The 19,470-nt window shown below is 37.2% G+C and overlaps 1 protein-coding gene across 3 annotated transcripts in view; it reads left to right on the top strand.

Moving 5' to 3' along the window:
- LOC131162460 (kinesin-like protein KIN-7C, mitochondrial) overlaps positions 1 to 19,470 on the top strand; it is a 104,280-nt gene that overhangs the window by 42,857 nt on the left and 41,953 nt on the right. For 2 of the 3 annotated variants that reach the window (XR_009138817.1, XM_058118958.1), the window contains exons 10-18: positions 11,756 to 11,818; positions 11,972 to 12,076; positions 12,461 to 12,565; positions 12,777 to 12,884; positions 12,979 to 13,125; positions 13,321 to 13,503; positions 13,784 to 13,954; positions 15,121 to 15,360; positions 19,326 to 19,466. Coding sequence is in view for 1 of the 3 variants with exons in the window: in XM_058118958.1 (XP_057974941.1) it covers positions 11,756 to 11,818; positions 11,972 to 12,076; positions 12,461 to 12,565; positions 12,777 to 12,884; positions 12,979 to 13,125; positions 13,321 to 13,503; positions 13,784 to 13,954; positions 15,121 to 15,360; positions 19,326 to 19,466 (1,263 nt within the window). In the remaining 2 variants the exon portion in view is untranslated. The remainder of the gene's footprint in view (positions 1 to 11,755; positions 11,819 to 11,971; positions 12,077 to 12,460; positions 12,566 to 12,776; positions 12,885 to 12,978; positions 13,126 to 13,320; positions 13,504 to 13,783; positions 13,955 to 15,120; positions 15,361 to 19,325; positions 19,467 to 19,470) is intronic. The other variant, XR_009138818.1, reaches the window with a different exon arrangement.

Genomic DNA, 19,470 nt, shown 5'->3' with positions numbered 1-19,470 from the left:
CGGGGGCTTGTAGATTGGGCTTATTTGGAGGTTTTCTCTCTGGGGGATCGCTACAGATGTAGTTTAGGTTTACTAGAACACTTCTGTACGCATTAGATGTTATATAAACATCATTATGTAACCCTATTGGACGTAGGCTATTGCCGAACTACGTAAATTTTATGTGCGTTCTAGTTGTGTCTTTGATTCTTCTTATTATTGTTTGAGTGCTTCTTGAGTATATATTTTTCATCATCAAGTGATTGCATTACTTGTTGTTGATTGTTTCGTGTTTCATTGTGTGCTTCCGTCAGTTGCGTGTGTTCAAGTTAAACGAACATCAACAAGAGAGCTTTGTTTTTAGACCCTAAATTACCAATGCCCAAGCTGCCCTCCTGTTTAGTCCTACAAATCACCTCCCACCTCATCAAATGGTCCCTAAAATCCCCACCCCTAACCAGTGGAAATCTCTCATGATTCTCTAAATCCTACTAGCCACCACTAGGAATTTTGAAAATAGAAAGGAAATACAGTGGAATACTAGAAAGACAAGCTTGACTGAGAGTAATCCTACCTCCAAAAGAAAAGAGAGAACCCTTCTAACCATCTTAATAGTTAGACACTCTTTCAACAACCGGATCCCAAAAACTAGTAGATCTAGTATTACCACCCAAAGGAATCCTAAATAAGACAATGGCTAATCAATGCAACACACCCTACCTTTGAGGATAACTACCTAACACGCTCTTGTGGCATATTTAAAGCCGTGATATTGCTCTTTCCCAAATTATCTTAAGCCCTGAAACCCTTTCGAATATATGGAGAAGCCCCAAAATATTCATAAAAGATGACCTATGATCCTTTAAGAAAAAATAGTACTGTCAGTGAGGTGTAGGTGCAAAACCATTACCTCCTCACTCCCCACCTGTACACCTTTCACTAAACCTCTAACCACAGCTCTATCAAACATCCTACTCAAGGCATCTGCCACTAAAACGATCAAAAAGGGGGAGAGAGGGTCCCATTGTCTAGTTCCCCTTGCAGCCCTAAACCAACTTTAGGCTCAGTGTTCACTAACACTGAATAAAGCACATTAGACATACAACCTTTCATCTAATTTCACCATCCCTCTCCAAAACCTTTCTTTATAAAAATCTTATCCAAGATGTTCCCACTCACCCTATCATAGGCCTTCTCGAAGTCAAACTTGAAAATAACCCCTTTCTTTTTCCTTCTCTTGATATCCTCAGCAACTTCATTCGCAATTAGAATCACATCCATGATTTGTCTCCCCCCTATGAATGTACTTTGGGCCTTCGTAATAGCCTTATCAAGTACCACATTCAACCTTTTTGCTATTACTTTAGTGATTATTTAATAAACGCAAGACACTAGACTAATAGGTCTATAATCATGTATCTTGATAGACCTGCTTTTCCTAGGCACCAAAGTTTTGAAGGTAGAATTAATACTATTACATAAAAATTCCATTCCAATAAAATTCATTAAAAGCTTTCATCAAGCCATCCTTAACCACCGCCTAACATTCTTGAAAGAAAGCTTGATCAAAACCATCCAGCCTTGGAGCTTTATCCTTTCTATCCCAAAGACGGTAGACCACACTTCCTCTTCCTCAAAAGGTCCCTCTAGCCAAGCTATCTTATCATCAGGCAAAGGGACCCACTCTAACCTTCCACCATCGGTCTATATTCATCTTCCTCAAAAAACAAATTATAATTAAAATCAATACTCTCTGAAGTTATCCTACTATTTCCTGAGATAATTTCTCCTTATAAAATTCTAGCTTCCTAATCAAGTTTTTCCTTATTTCCCACTTGCTAACCTTTGAAAAAATATAGAACTAAATCACCTTCTCTTACCTATTTAAACTTTGTTTTCTGCCTCCAGCTTCTCATTTCCTTAAAATCACCTCCTCCAAGTTTGTAATTTAAGGAAACTAATTTTTAGTTCCTCCTTCCTAGAGAGATTAGTAACTTTTTCCTCTATTTTATTCAGCCAGCTCACCTAAAATGCAAGTCTTTTTAAGCCTAATGTCTCCAAACAACTCCCTATTTCACTCTTTCAAATTTTCTTTCAGCTGCTTCAATTTCTGCATAAATCTAAAACCTTTCCCAGATCTTATCCACATCTTTTGCTCCAAGAATCCTCACCAATGACTAAAAAGTTTCGTGATCCAGCCACATATTTTCAAATATGAAGGGAGTAGATCCCCCACACCCTAAATTAGCATAGGAAACAAATTTGAAATTCGAATTGGGAAGCAAAGTAGTCCTTCCATTCAAGAAATTAGGGGACTTGTCCCTCTTTGCCGAACCCTCCCTTTGCCAGTGCTGTTTTGATGACATTGGCAAAGGATCTCTTGTCCGGTTGCCTCAATTACCTATTCCCCTTCTTTAAGTGCATCTAGTGGCTAATGATGTTCAAGGAGCCATCCTTTGTGCATTGGAAAGCAATTTCGTCATTAGGTTCAATTGAAAGCTTTAGGAGAGCTTTGAAGAAGCTTCTCCACCCTTAACTGTTCTTGCCTTTAGGTATACACAGGGCTTGCCTCTTTATTCCTGTACCCTTCTCCATGCATATGAATCTCCTTTTCCCATTGAGTTGATGGTGATCCATGCACCTCTACCTAAAAGATTAAGACCTCTTCAAATATGTTCTTTGATTGCCTCATGTTCCTTTGCAAATCAACCCTAGAGCCTTGATAATCCATGAGAACTCGTTGCTCTTCAGATGGATGTATGAAAAGTATCTCTTAGAGAAACCTGATATCCAAATGGTTGAAGGGTCAAGGCGATTTGCGTAAAAGGTTTTATACTCCAACAGTTGAATGGCCCTCCCCACGCAAATGCGGCCTCTACCATTGCTTTTGATTTGTTGACACCACATTTTTTCTAGGTAAAGTTTGTTAAAACATAGTCTTTCATTAATTTTCTTAGGACAAAAATGTTTTGGTTGGAATTGTTATTGCCCCCATAGGGGGCCTATCGGGCTTAGGATCATGTTCACTCTCGAATTGCAAGCTCAGCTCTCTATCCTCCCATCTCCCTCGGTTTGCGCATGCATACATAACATTAAAAGAAAACACAAATGGGGAGTGCAAAAATAAGTTTATTATAGTTAGCAGCCCTTTATAGTCCATTTTACACATTTAAAATACCAAAAAATTTCAAATTGAAAAAATGAAAATAATTAAAAATACAAAAATTGAGATTTTCATCTTTAGTCTTGGAATCCAAACTGAACCTGCACGCACAAACAATTGGTTAGTTGAGGATTGTAGGCCTGGGGACAATGTTTTACAGCCACGAAGACTGCTACGTGTCATCCTTGGGCCATTTTTCTATTTCTCTTTCTCTCTCTCTCGGTTTAGGTGGCTTTATGTGTGCCCACCTAGCTTGAACTTCCCTTCTCACAGGTCCTTCTTGGCCTCCTTACCCGGGGCTTCCACCCCACGTACCTGACCTGCTAACATGGTGTAAGATAAAAACATAGCCCAAATAATTCAAAATCATGACTGGATGAGTCAAACATGGCCTTGGGATTCCACGCCAAATAAGGCAAAATAATTTCGGCTCCTGTCTCTGCCTGCCCTTCCATCGCATATACCTGAGGGACCCCAAAATATGAAACCAACCACCCTGCTGCCTTTTGCAGGCATGTGAAACTCCAAGGGGCAAAACACAGCATCTGAGCCCTGCGCAAGACCCAAGGAGTCCCAGACCATGATACCAACCCCCCCTGCTCTCTGCACCAGTAAAAAGCAAACACATCAGCCCATCCATTGTCTATAAAAACCAGCACAACAACAACCAAAAAAGGGAGGAGTCGCCAAAACACAGATCGTCAAACACAGAGAACAACAGAGAGAGAGAGAAGCTACATGTCCTTGGGCGTATAGTGGGGAAAGAGAGAGTAGAAGCTACCAATATACATGTCCTTGGGCGTATAGTGGGGAGAGAATTCCCACACACACTCTGGTGAAGCACCAGACCCACCACAATCCGGAGCACAGGAGGAGTGAAGAAACCCACATACAGATAGTCAAACGCTTAATGGAGGAGAAGAACACTGCATTTAAGTAATGTCAACTGTAGGTAAAGTTACCTAATCTGTCTTTTGAAGTCGGTGTGCGTGCCAGCAAGGTCTGGATACAAATGGGGTAGTCATATGTGTAACTCTAGAATTCAACATCTCAACATGTGATATAGCATGTTGAAGGAACATAGCCCAGGTAAAAGCAGGCTAGCAAGGAATTGAGAAAAAAAAAAAAAACAGAAATCTGCGTGTTGGTTAGTTAAAAAAAAAATTCAAAGTAACCATCTTAGGAGCTTGTATCTGGGTGAACTCGACCCAAATTCTATAGGTTAATGCAGATCCAAGAACTTGGTTCAACTCGCTTCTGTATGGATAAGACTGTAGATATCATTTTAAAAACCCCAATCGGTTTTTATTTCATCTTCATGACCTGATAAGAGGGAAAATTAAAGTGATAAAAGAGTGTTTTTACCTAAGATGGCAGAAGCCTTGGGCAGTGAGTGGTGCTCCGGCAGGCATGGAGGCATTGCGGTGGTGCCAAAGGGAATGGTTACTATGGCCTCGGACTAGCAAAGAGAAGCTGGGGTTCCAAAGATTTGGAGAGCAGGAAAGGAGAGATCGCCTGAAGCCATGGTGTTGCGGAGGCGCTTTGGCGAGGTAGCAATGCCTCAGTGTGGTGGCAGCGCCGTGAGAAGCTGACGGCTGCCATGGTGGATTGCAAGGTGCTAGGATTTGTGAGAAAGAGGAGAGAAGGGATTTAGAAAGGTGAGGGGGCAATTAGCTCCCTGCTTGTGCGTGGGGAAAGGCTATGTAGTATATTGGTATTTAGGAAATTCTATAGCTTCATCAAGAGGCTTTTGAATTTAAAATAAATATAAAGGGGCAGCACATGGCCACCAGTTAGGCCATATGTTTGGGCATGCATGGGTCTTTATCCCTAGGAGTATTAAACCCCATTGCAGGTTATATATGAATGCATGCTTTCCTTTGTGCAGTAAGTATACCCCACATGGTTGAGTGTTGTGTGGGAATTGATTTAGTGGGCAGTAAGCAACAAAGCATATCCCACATGGCGGTGCATTGTGTAAGATTTAGTGAATAAGTGTTAGGAATGTTATATTCTATACATATGCATGAATTGTAATTGATTGTTTAATCTTTTTGATACACCAGGCAAGTGCAAACTTTGGTTTTTGATTTAATCATTTTTGGGTTATATTCCTTTCTATGGTGATAAGATATAATTGAATTGTTTTTGTTTCTTTTTTTGATCATCAGCATTATATTATTATTCCTCATAGTAGTTGGTTTTACTTATTATGGACATTACCTTTATTGTTACTATTATACCCTTGAATACAACAATCTAAAAAAAAATATTTCTCTTAAACAAGTTTAAGTAGAAACATGTTTTCCTTTGTTGTTGTTATTATCGCTATTATTCTCCAACACAAAAACCCAAAAAAAAGAAAAAAAAAAAAGAAAATACCATAAAAATCATAAAATTTTAAAAAAATCATAAAAACCAATAGGGATCTAAAAAAATGATAGAACATAAGGAATTTAATGAAAAACTAAAAAATATTCCAAAAATCTTAGGAAAATCAAGTATGCCTGTTAGACTCTTTATTGAGTGCTTTGTGTATTTGCATGTTAATTTTTGGTATGTTGTTCCAACAATTAGTCTGTGCACGTGTATGCTCGTGTACAACTCCGGTGATTGGAAAACGCAAATAGGAGGCGGGGAAATGTCGTCTCTCCTAAATACCCGAGGAGAGAGTGCTTTGGCACTCTTTACACAGTGCTTTTGTTTGTATTTTTTTATTGAAATGACTATTAAATAATCCGATTTGACGGAACTTGAAAGCGGGGAAATGGCGTTCTTTTGGGATTCCAAAGGTGAGGATCATGGTTTTAAATAAAGGCTGCGATTGTTACGTAACGTCGTTACGTAATGGTTTTTTGGGTTACCGATACCGTTACACACCGTGAAATCAGTGGGAAGAAAAATCACGGCCGTAGTGGCCGTTACGGACCGTGACCGTTACGTAAAGGCCGCTACGGCTGTTACGTAACCGCTACAGGATTGTTACACCAATTTTTATTTTTTATTTTTTATTTTTTACTTTTTCTTTTCACTTTTTCCCTCTCTTTCATATATCATTCTCAACATACCTAGTGGCAAGAGGGAGAAAAGATTATAATGAGGATGACAATGATACGAAAGTTACTATATTTTTTAATACTCACATTAGATGCATTAATTAACAATTTGAATGTACTAACTTGTTAGGAAAATATTTTATTTCGATAATATTAGTAGTGTGATATTTATGTTATATATTTTTCAACTTCAACCTTCTTTCTTTTCTAGCTATATTATATTTGTATTATTTGTATGTCTTATGTGTCTAATAGATTAATGGAGTGTATAATGTATTTTTTTTATTAATTAATTTAGCGCACATGAGAATTTATCACATATAAGAACAATGAGAAGTATAAATACGTGCACACACGTGATTTTTCTATCAATGGTGGTTTTAAACAAATGTAAACTTGTTTCCCTTACCAAATAAATTAGTTACACGAGCTAAAGGATCCAAAATACACTAAAACTCTTTCTAAGAAGGGCTAAAAGCTTAAAACATGCAAGTACGCTAATATGCACAAGGTTGTGCGTGCTTCAAAAAAATTCACGGCCGTTACACCTGTTTCCCGTTATGTAACATCCGCTACTCCCACTTCTTGTTACCGTTACGTTACGCTACCCGCTACCACGATTTAAAACCATGGCGAGGATAGCCTTTCCAATGGCAAGGGCTCATCCAATATTAGAAGGGCTGGTAATCAAACAAACAGGAAACAATTATGAGTCTTGATTGATTGGTTAAAATGGGTAATCATTGGCTAATTAGGTACCATCCATAAGGACGATTGCACAGGGTGTGTTGAGACCTTCTCCTAACATAACTGTACTCTTGAGCCCTACTTTGGGTACGCTAGCCAAGACTACAAGTTTCCTTGACCTAGATCTAGTTAAGAGACCAAGAAATCTGTAATAATTAGGTAATCTAACCACACCTAAAAAATAACATGATAGTGGTGACTCTCAAACAGATACTCTCTTGGTCACCATACGAGTCGAGGCCCTAGTTCGGAGTGTGTCGACATGATTCATCTTCTGTTTGTTCCCCCATTTCAATAGTCTCCTCTTGTCGATCTTATAATCTTCATTTGACGGAAATGAGTAGACAAGCTTCATCGTTGGAGCTATTTCATACCTTCTTCGATGGAGAAGGACCATAGAGTTTCTTCGCCAGTGCTAAGTTGGAGGGTCTAGGTTTCTTGCTTTCTTATTGCTCATTAATGGCTGTCCTATGGATTCTTTTCATTCATCTCATGGCTTGAGACAAGGGAACCCCCTCTTCCTTTTTTTGTTGATCATGATTTTCAAAATGTTAAGCCTTATGATTATTAAAGAAAATGAAGAAAGCCTGCTGAGTAGTGTCAATATGGTTGTCTCCGTTGTCCTTTTCGCATATGACATTATCATTTTTTGTAACTCAATATTAGATCCATTCTTCTTGGGTTTGAAGCAGTTTTAGGTTTAATGTGAACATGGGTAAAAGTGCAATTATTCTAGAGGGGGCTTGTGATTGTGTGCCTCAACTTGGTGTTTTGTTGGGTTGTAAGTTGGTGGTTTTCATTATTTCATACCTCGTACTCCTTTTGGGAGCCAAATTTAAAATAAGGGAGTTTGGGACCCCATTTTTGAAAGATTCGAAAGGAAACTCATGAGGTGGAAAAGGAATTGCCTGTCAAAAGGAGGGAGACTCATGCTTATTTTAAGCAATCTTTCCACCCTTATGGTCTACTTTATGTCTATTTTCCTTATTCCTTATTGGGGGGACACAAAGGGGAAGTTTAAAAATCAGTTGGTCAAATGTGGGGTGGTTCAACAATCTATGCATAAAAGAGGGCTTGGTCTTAAATCTCTTCCCATTTTCAGCAAGGCCCTCTCGGGGAAATGGCTTTGGAGATTCATGAAAGAAAAGGATCACTTTTGGAGGGAAGTCATTGTTGCCAAATTTGGCCTTCGTCATAATGGTTGGGCCTGGAAGCATTTGAATGGAGCTCATGGAGTAGGTTTTTTGAAATTGGAGAAATTCATCTCATGCATTTTCAAGTGGGGAATGGAGAGAGTTATTTTGGCATGATATCTGGTGTGGCAAATCCCAGTTCAGCGCTAAATACCCTTCTATCTACAGGCTGGCTTGTGGCATAGATGCCTTTACTAGCCAGCACCTAGAACACACTGATCACAGGATGTTCCCCCAGTTAGGAATCCTTTGACTGGGAAATCAAAGATTTCATGGACTTCTACTGCATCCTTTATGAAATCCAGCGGCATAACACATCTAATGAGCCCAAGTGGACCCTGAATAATCATGGGAACTATACAGTCAGATTCTTCTACAAACATCTTATCTCTCTTCTTTCCTTTGGACACTCACTTGGAAAAAAGCCCCCACAAAGGTTGTTTTTTTCATTTGGGAGGCTTCTCTTTGAAAAATTCTGACCATCGATAACTTGCAGGAAAAAAAATTGGCTCTTGTTAAAAGGTGTTTTTTTATGTATGGAGCAAGCTGAATCATTGGAGCACATCCTCCTGCACTGCCCTTGGGCTAGAAACTCATGGAATTTGGCTGTTTCCATAACCAAGCAGAAAGTGGGTCACGACGGAAACTGTGGAGGGCGAGCTTTGGGCTTGGAAAGGGGTTTATTACAGTGAAGATAGAATGAAGGCTCTCTCCCTCATCCCCTAGCCATTTTTGGGCAGTGTAAAGGGAAGGAAAGAAGAGCACTTTTGAAGGATCGGTTTTTCCTCGTCAAGTTGTCAAAGATCATTGGATATGTATTATTTCAGACAGGTATGGTGGGCTGGTTATGGCTTGTAAGGGACATTGATCCAATCCTTGATTTCCTTGACACCCTTTAATAAAGGTGCTCCTTGTATTTTTATTTTTGGTTGATATCTCATTGATGCCCTTCAATAAAATTTCTTTGCTGTAAAAAAAAAAGCAGGAGGGTACAAGGTGGAGACGGCAGCAAAATTCAATTTTAAAATTAGGCATTCAATTCAAAGCAAGAGCTTTTTAGCAGATGAGGTTGAATCTTGTGATAAGTTTGTGGCACATAGGCCCCATGCCTTGAATAATCTTCCAAAGTTTGATAATTCTCCACCTATTGATTTTATCGGGATTGGGAATCTTTGAGGAAGATTTCCATAATTTGTAGTTGATATTTGCATGTAAGTTGAAAATGGACAATGTAAAATTACAAGTTGAATGGCTCATGGATATATATTTGGCACTTATGTTACATGATTGTAAAACTCAAAGTTAAGTTTTCTCTAATGAGGGGATTTTGATGGAGAATCACTTGTGGATCACTCTAGGTGATCATATTTTGTTTGAAAATTTAAACATTAGGGATTTGGTTTAGATGAACAAAGAATGATTTGCAGGAGGTTGAGATGCGTCTATATAGGTTCTGAAGAAGGCTTGCTGAATCTCTGACACTTAACAATTGAATAAATCATTTGTTTCTCAAACTGTTTTCATCTGTTGTTAGGGCTTTTGGCAATCTAATTGGGAAGAATGCAACTTTGGCAGTGTTGTTCTTTCTGTTCCTTCTTTGGGAAGAATATAGCTTTGGCAATGTCCAATCTAATCAGGAAGAATACAACTTCTGCAGCGTCATTCATTCTCTTTCTTCTTTGTTCTTAACTTCTTGTTTATGAATTGCTTCAAAAAATTAGATGATCTTTTGATTCTTTTTGCCTTGGCTTGGATTTGATGGGAGAGGCCTCTTTTGGCAATCTGATGCTGTCGAGTTGATTTAATTTATAATCTATTAGTCCTAAACTTACATTATTATGTCTATTATCCATTTCCAAAGTTTCATAAAAGAATTCCATGCTTTACTACTAATTCCTTCGTATTTTCAAAGTGAAATTGAAATCAAAATTTTCATACTTATAGAGCTTCAAAATTTTAGTCAAAATCGAAATTTAAGACCTTGCCAACAACTTGATACTATGATGTATGGAGGTATTTAGACCATCCTGGAAGAAACTGGAATAGAAAAATTGCTCAAAAGTCTCTTATGATCCAGTGTGTGGAGTTGAGCTGCCGGATTCCGGCTGGCATGTGGCAGCATATGGGGCACTCTTCAGCTGTGAAATTTCAGAGAGCAGTGGATTGGCAAGTTCTGTGGGTCGCTTTATGGTTGTTTTTCAAAATACAGAGAGTTTCTAAAAGGGCAGAAGTGTCCAGGATTTTCCGGAGATACAGTGTTTTCCGGAAGCTCCTGGACTTTGCTTCTGGTCCTTGGTGTTGTGGACGATCCAGCAGGTTTGAGGTTTAGGGTTTGGTTTTGGTCTGTGGTTTGGGGTTTGGTTATGCCATGCACTTAGGTTTAGGTCGGATCTTGCTTTGATACCATGCCAAAGTATTTGGTGAATTGAAAGACCTAATCGCAATGATCAGTCTCATGCTCTATTTAAAATATATATCAAGTACAGAACAATGACCTCAATGCCCTCACTAACTCATGATTACTAACATAGCAATAAAACATGCTAAATGACAAAAAATAACGAGCAACAGGGCTGTTCCAAGGGAGTTTGTTTTATGAACTTCCTGCAGTTGGTTTTGTTGGCTTGATATTTACTGCTTCCTGCTTTGTAACTCTCTGTCTCTCTCAAATATTTTTCCAGGTGGATACTTTATCCTTCTCTATGTATTTCTTTCTCTTAATGAATCCGCTTTTTCTGTCAAAAAAGGAAGGACTGAGGCTCACTAAATAGAGGATCCATTGAGTCTCTCATTTCTTCCTAAATCCATTCCCGTTGGATGATAATAAATCTTATGAGCTGTAAACTGTATTTGAAATGTTGTGCAATTGAAACACTGTCCAGGCTATTTGATTCTACTCAAGTGAGCGAAAACTTCACATAAAATGATTTCAATGTAGATAATTTAATTTTTCCTAGGTAGGTATTGGTTTTGCTATTGAAATGAGATGATCTTTTGAATCCTAAAATGATAAATAATATCAAGGTTTATTTCTCTTGCTTTAACTGAGAAACCCAAGGAAAATTGCTCATCCTTTATTCAAAGGGGAGAGGGGAGTTACACATTTTTGTATTTGATATGACCATTCTGTATTTCTGGAAGCTCAATCTCTGCCCCAGATGAACATATAGCCAAGAGAATCATGAACCTAAACAGAAGAGTGCGCCCCAATAACAAGTAAATATTTCATAGTGGCCTCAGTGGACCATACATCTTTTTAGATAATTTAATTGGTGTATCAATTAGACAGCTCGGCCTTTATGTGCTAGTAAGGAATAATTTTATTGGCTCCTCACCATACCTGGCTTGCACTTGAGTCAAACTGTTGATACAATTGTTTGAGAAATAAAGAGTCGGCAAGGAACTTTTCTTGCCAGTGGTTGGTTCATTCTGCCATTTTTGTATGACAAAATTGGATTTATGCTCAGTATCCAGTGATTCTTGTGCAGTTGTGGCAACCTGATTAGGTGTTATAAACAGAATAAGCTGGAGGGTTGCTTCTCAGGCTATCACATTATTATTATGGTTTTACTTATTTATTTATTTATGCTTGTCTAATTCATACAAATATACATCAGACTATTGAAAGCAGTCCTCGTGGGGGAAATCAAGGCGAAGAAGATGTGACACTGTCCCAATTGGTATATTTGATCCTTTTTTATTTTTATTTTTTGTTTTTAAAATTGTATTTCTGCAGGATTTTAGTATATGACAGTATGATTTGGTGATTTATTTGAATAGACTTTCATCATTGAGTTTTAAGACCTACTTGTAACTTACCTCTTCTTTTGCAGAACTTGATTGATCTTGCAGGGTCTGAAAGTTCTAAAACTGAAACGTCTGGTTTGCGTAGAAAGGAGGGTTCATATATAAATAAAAGCTTGCTTACTCTTGGCACTGTAAGATAGTTCTATGGTTTTTTGTTGTTGTTGTTGCCGTTGTCGTCGTCATCTTCTTTACTATTGTGGTGCTTTATGGTTACTGGTTCTGTTTCGTTTGGCATCATGTTTTGTTTTTTGTAATTGTTGACAGGTTAATTTTTACTCACATAAATCTCACCCATTTTTTGAGGTTATTATTAGTTCTCCAATATAAGATGCCAATGCTGTGTGCTTTGTGCATCAGTATGTGGTTCTCTACTTTGAGGATCATAGACTTCTATAGAAATCGATAGATTGAAATGATGACTTTGGATAAATTCCTAATCGTCATTGTCACTTCCAAACACTCTTTGAATTAGGCATCCAAGTCTCTTGATTTACCATGTTTCACTTTCATTGCAGGTGATTTCGAAACTAACAGATGGAAAGGCTACTCATATTCCTTATCGAGATTCAAAACTCACCCGCTTGTTGCAGTCGTCTCTTAGTGGCCATGGGCGGGTCTCTGTAAGTAAAAGTAGAAACAATAATTATTCAGTCATCGATTTTGGTTTGCTTAATTGATGAATTAATTGTCAGACATTGGACAAACTTATATACCTTGTAGACTTTTTTTCTTTTTAAAATTTTTTTTTCTTAATGTATTTTTATTTTAAATTTTTTTCTTTGCTATTGTGAATTTATTTATTTATTTGTTGTTTATGTGAATCCTTTGTAGCTTATATGCAATGTGACACCGGCCTCTGGAAATAGTGAGGAGACACACAATACACTGAAGTTTGCACATCGGAGTAAGCATGTGGAAATCAAGGCTTCTCAGAATAAGGTGAAGTTGGGAATATTTGTATTTTAAGTATTTCAGGTTTGACAATTTGTCCAAAGATCACTACTTCTAATATTATCAATATCTCCAACTTCAGATTATGGATGAGAAATCTCTCATTAAAAAGTATCAGAAAGAAATTTCAAGTTTAAAACAGGAGCTCCAGCAATTGAAGCGTGGCATGATGGAGAATCCACATACTATATCATCTACCCAAGAAGATATTGTAAATCTGAGGCTTCAGGTTTGAGCCCTGCACTTACTTCACTTATGCAAACAAGAAGTTGCCGTCTTTCCTTGTGATCCGTCATCATTTCTTTCTGTCCTTGCTAGAAAATGTGTTCTCATGGGCCCTCTAGGGATCAACAGTTAATTTGTCATGATGGATTTTGCTGTATTTTTTCTTCCTCATTCCAATACAGTGTTTATCTTGTAAAAGCTGGAAGCTGGTCAGGTTAAATTACGGTCACGACTGGAAGAGGAAGAACAAGCCAAAGAGGCTTTGATGGGAAGGATTCAACGCTTAACTAAACTAATTTTGGTTTCCACAAAAAATGCAATGCAATCAAGTATTTCTGAGAGGGTTGGTCATAGACGAAGACATTCTTTTGGAGAAGATGAGGTACTTAGTCCAGTGTTTTTGCTTCAATTATGTTGCGAAATATTATGTATGCTGTGCCCCTGAGGCCAGGCTCAGTCTGCGAAGGGTTAGAGCAGGATGAGAAAAATCCAGAATCCATATCCTTACCAATCAGAAAAGAAAGTATGCTTAATTGCTGATGAGTTGATTCGGAATTATGTTGATCATACTTTGCAATTTGAATTTATTCTGTTATTCTTTTGCAAGTTTGAAATCATGGCTTTATCTTTGGTGGCAATATCTGACCCTGCTGTTGATGCAGCTAGCATATTTGCCATATAGAAAACGGGAGTACATGGTTGATGATGATACTGGAAGCTTTGATTCTGAACTTTCTGCTGAAGGAAGGGGTGATGTCGGTAGTTTAGATGAGTCGGCCAAAGATTACAAGAGGAACAGGAGAAGAGGAATGCTTGGATGGTTTAAGCTGCGAGTGAGTTCTTTTACTTTGCATCCTTGTTCCTTTTTTGGGCATAGTCTTGATGGATTAATGACATAATTGCAGTTTAGAAGATACATGGATATGTTAATAGTTGCAGTTGATGTCTCCAGCTCCCTTTGAGGCAATGCTTTGCCCCAAGCTGTATGGCCTCTAGATTATACGTTCTTATTTTTTGTGAAAAAGCTATAGGTTGTGTTGATCATCTGTATGCTGCATGGTTACACAAAGTGGATAGCAATGGTGTATATATATATAGATGTCACAGACACGCACACACACAATATTTGAAAATGCTGTATTGTATCCATAATAATGGGAATGGGGTTTTTTCATAATGAGAGCAAGATTCTGTGCAGGAAGCTGAATCAAGGCTCCAAAGCTGGACATTCACTTAGTATAGGAGGTTCCTGCATGTATGCAACTAATGTTTGTTGTTCGCTTGAGTTGTAGACGTTTCCTAGTGACTAAATCAAAATGGTATATTTGATATATTTTAATTAATTGTGGGATTTTGAATGTTGTAGTCCCAATCGCTGCATGAGTTTCTTTTTTTTTTTTCTTTAAAAATAATTTTTAAATTGGGGAGTCATTGATTTTCACTACGGATTTATGTAACACTGTAAGAGAGCATGGTGCTTGCAGAGTAGGTTCTAAAGATAAGAAGCTGCACATATATTTGACCCAAATTATGTACAGAAAATCGTTTTTAAGCAAAATGTACGTTAGCGAAATCTCTCTCTCCCTCTCAAATAGAAACATAATTTTGTTGAGTGCATAATTTGTTTTCAGAAAATGCATGTTCTAAAATGGGGTCATGACTGTTGGCAGCCGATTCCTCATTTCTCTTCTTCTCCTGGAAAAGAAAAGGCAGCAGCAATGCTTAGCAGACACATTACGGAAACAAAAGAAAAACTGCAGAACAGGGAAAAAAAAAAAAAAACGGAAAAATGGGAATGCAAAGAAGTTCCAAATGTACCCACATTTTCACACTGTTTTTGGCTACATATGGCATAATAAACTATTTTTTTTATTGACATCAGATAATAAATCATTGCTTTCCCTATTAGTTATGCATGGTCTGTAACCATTCTTTTAGCAGAAGACTGAATTCCAACATCATTCTTTTCCTTCCATCGACCAAAAAATGATCTATGCAGAAGGCTGAGAATCAGGTTGTAATGTCCCCAAGTGCTGAAAGTGAGACCTCTCTGAGTGGGTCTCCTGCTTCGAGCTCAAAATCCTTGCAAAAGAGAGTCATCTTTAATGACATGAAAGATGGGCAGAGGAAATCAGTCAGTAGGTCAAGGGATGATCCTTCTATTGTTGATTCATTTCCTGGAAGAACCCAAGCAGGTGACCTGTTTAGTGCAACTGTTAGAGGTCACTGTCTGCCTCCGGTAAGAGTGTCATTCTAGAACTTACTGATTGTGATTAATGCTTACATATGAACATTATCTGTTGATGGAAGGAGATACACATTTTTTTGTCCTTCTGTTTCTTTATTGTGTTGTTCTTGTTTCAATATTTCTTCTCATGTTAGTTGTTCAGGTAGGCATTCATAATTGATCCTGTGCACTGTGGGTTTTATTAGTCTGTTGTACTTGCAAAGTGGCTGAGTTCACTTTTTTTTAAAATGTTTTTCACTAAGTGCATGTCTTTTGCCAAGTATAATGCTTGTGTTTCAGATAAACTAATGTTTTTTTTTTTTGATGATTTTTTTTTATGCGTTGTTTTCCCCAGCTGTCTTGGAAGAATTATTTGATATATCAGCTTCTTTTCTTTCTTTGAGCTTTAATATTTCCTTGCATGTGATTGTGGAGCAACATATGGAGAGAATTGTCATATATATATATATATATATATATATATATATATATATATTATGTGTGCGCACTCGCTTTGTGTATGTTTTTATTGTGAATCATAAAATGCGATTTCTATCCAACAAATACAGTTTTCTCTTCATCCTCCATCTCTTTGTCCAGATTCTCATTTTGTTTCCCAATTATTTTGTTGTGCCTAAAAAAACGATAGAATTGCTGACACAGCCCTGATATTTGCTTTACAAGCATCGGCACCTGTTTGGACAATAGGAGAAAGATATCTTAAATTTTGGATCATCACATTTGTGATGGTTTCTATTATCATTTTCCAATATTTTTTTAGAATGTTTTCCAAGATGTACTCTATTATTTTCTTTTTTTTGTAGGAAAGTTAGATGACATTTTAGTTGAAATTTTTGTGCTGTACCAAACTCCAACTGTGATTGCATTCAATGTCCTAAATCTTTTCACATAAAGTCAGTCCCAAGCCCACTTGGGTAAAGGAGGAGGGTTGCGTTAGAAAGCTGACAGCCAATGTAAAACTTGTTAGATCTATGATTCCTTACTGATTATGTGTAAATTGGCAGAAAAGGATTCATGTAGCCTGACCCCACCTTGTGAGACTTAAGATTGGTTTGTTGTTATTGTATTTTTGCGCCATAACTGATGCCTATTCTATTATGATTTTATGTTCATGTTGGTCGATTTGTTTTAGAATAAAACTAAACAAGTTCCCTTTGAATTTTGTTTGAGCGACTGTTTGGTTTCATTTCTATTTTTTTTCCTATTTTTGTTGCAGTACAGTGAAGAAACATGGCACATTTGTTTGTGTTGCTAGTTTTGAGTTTCTGCTACTGGTTTTTATTTGTGCCAATGCTTGAAAACTGTTTCATTTTTATTTTTATTTTTAAAATTTTAAGTTCTTGTTCCCTCAGTATGTTAATTTCCAGACTTTATAGTTCACATGTGGATTATATCATTGTGCATAATATGCAAAATGAAAATAGTAAAAATTATTTATATAATAAAATTTGAAAATTATTTAATATCCAGAGCTCAAATGGTAAAATCTTTATTCATCCCATTGTGGTCCACCCCTTCCCTGGACCCCAGATACGTGGGGGCTTTGTGCACTGGGCTGCCCTATATTAAATAAAAACTGGAAAATGATGTGAGATTCTAATATGATAGGAGTCATTCAGAAATATTGAACTTTTATGATGAAATGTTATCAATATGATGGAAGCATAGGAAGACAGTAGAAACATCTATATTTTTTAAAAAATATTTTCTTCTGACTAAGAAAAGGAACTCACTAATAAAAGAATTAGGAAAAAAAAACCAAATAACTACATTGGGAAATCAAAATCAAGATCACGAGCTTTCAACTAAAGCTTGATGTGCATATCTTTGAGATAGGCATTCAACTTCCAGATATGCCCTTGTACAGAATCTCCCTCTGATCTGAAATCCAAGTGTAAAATTTTATCTTCACTTCCCAAGCTGCAATAAATTCAATAGTATATGGGTTTATATCGACTCAGTTAGAGTCACCTACAACCCTCACACAACCAAATAAATAACTGGGAAACCAAAATCAAGACCATGAGCTTTCAACCAGTTTGATGGGCAGATCTTTGGTACTGTTCCATTTTCTGGCGAGAGGAATCTTCTTTAGGACATACCTAGAAATCCAAAAGATCCCACGATTCTTAGACCTGAATTTATGAAAGAAAAATCTGCAGAAATGGAAATGGAGGGTGCCATAATAGTACTTTTAGAAATAAGGATAAATACTTCTAGAGTTGAGAGAGAGAGCTTTGAAGAATGATATGGAAGATCTTGAGATGGAGTTATGGAGAAGTGAGGGGACAGAGATTTTTGCTTTGAAATGAAGGAAAAAAAATTGTTATTGGTTAGGAACTTGAAGTGCATCCTCCAGTGTTTATTTGATCATAGAGGTGTTGGAATTTTCCATTTGTGGAAGGTCAATTCATCCCGAGAAATTGGAAAAAAATTGGCTCACAACTAGGAGCTTGGATGACTATTAAAAACAGAAAACTAAATCATGATGGGAACAAACTTCCCTTTCTATATCATACGGCAAGGATAGGGTGAAATTTGAATGTACCATGAGGTTTGTGAGGTCATCTGGATTGGGGAATGTCAATTTGAGTAAAAAGATGACTCACATGATTTGGGAATGATGGGGTGTCAGAGGGTAATGCTATATGGTTCCTTGTATATTCGTGTCTTTGAACTATAGGTTCTCTGTTTTGTGCCATCTGGAAAGGACAACACTACACTACCCAAGGGCAAACAGCATCTTTATTGTATTTCATGTTATTTTTTTTTACTGTAGGGAAAACAACATTAGGAGAAGAAAAATGACTAAATAATTGAAACCTTGCAAACATGATGGGATTAACATTCATGGCTGTATAAAAATATAAAATAAGAAAAATTATTGAATAAAAGATTTAAGCATAATAATATTTTGCCAGATCCAAAAGGATTAGATTCACTTGTGGGCAGACTGGCATCAATTCCTTTATTGAGATATACTTGACCATGCATTGATTGATAATTAAAAAGCCAGTCCCCTCGCTGAAGGAACATAATATAGGGTTAGTTTCACTTTGATCTGCAAAGTTTAGGTCATTTTCAATGCCCCACTCCTTAAAACCCTATTTAAGTTTAAATTGAGGAAACATCCACCCAATTTCAAATAAGCAGTCAAATTAAACTGCCAGTTTTGCATCAAAGTTAATTTTAGTGTTCAAAAGGTGACAGTCAAAAGCACAGAGGATTTACTTCACTTGTCCCCCAAAGCATATTTTTCTCAGGGGGAAATAAAAATACATTTTTAATCACACAAACCCTGGGTGCTTAAAGAACTTAATAACGAAAATGCTAAAATTTTATTATTAATAGAAGTCATGTTGGTGCAGTGAGATACAAGCTTCAATTTATAATGAGATCAAGCCCTAACTGTCCTAGCAACAATAGATCACAATCCTTGATGTTTACAGCCATACAAAACAAAGTCAACCAAAACAAATCATAATTCCTTTAAATGAACCAATGGACCTAAGTAACGTGAACAGTAACTTTCTATTGTTTTCCAAGTTTTCATCCTGCGGGATTTCTCACCAAGTTGAAAGAAATAAGATCTATGAAAGTATTGATATCTCAAACAATGCCTTGCAACCCATTATTCACATGAAGTCGTAATGTTCCACATGACGAGTCAACAATGCACACCTTTGCCAAATGCATTTGTGCAAAGACTTGCATATAGCTTCCGGTTCGCTATCTTGAGTTGTCTTCTTAGGCAATCTATTTTGCGAAAAATTAGCAGAGGGTAATGCTATATGGTTCCTTTTATGTTTGATATCTTTGAACTATAAGTTCTCTGTTTTGTTGCCCTTCTTTCTTTGATGATGTAAACTTGCTAGAAATTTTACTGGACATGGGTGGTTTGCTTGATTTTGAATTAGTATATAGTTTTGACTTGAATTGCTGCATGACATTTGCAGACCAATTCCACTATTACAGATCAAATGGATCTTCTCCGCGAGCAGGTGAAAATGTTAGCTGGGGAAGTGGCATTGTGCACCAGTTCCCTGAGAAGACTGTCAGAGCAAGCAAGCAAAGCTCCGGAGGATTCACAACTAAAGGTGA

This window comes from Malania oleifera, chromosome 8, assembly GCF_029873635.1.
Source record: "Malania oleifera isolate guangnan ecotype guangnan chromosome 8, ASM2987363v1, whole genome shotgun sequence".
In the NCBI taxonomy this organism is placed as follows: domain Eukaryota; kingdom Viridiplantae; phylum Streptophyta; class Magnoliopsida; order Santalales; family Ximeniaceae; genus Malania; species Malania oleifera.
Note: the sequence above shows the minus strand (reverse complement) of the source record. Positions and strands in the feature narration are given on the sequence as shown.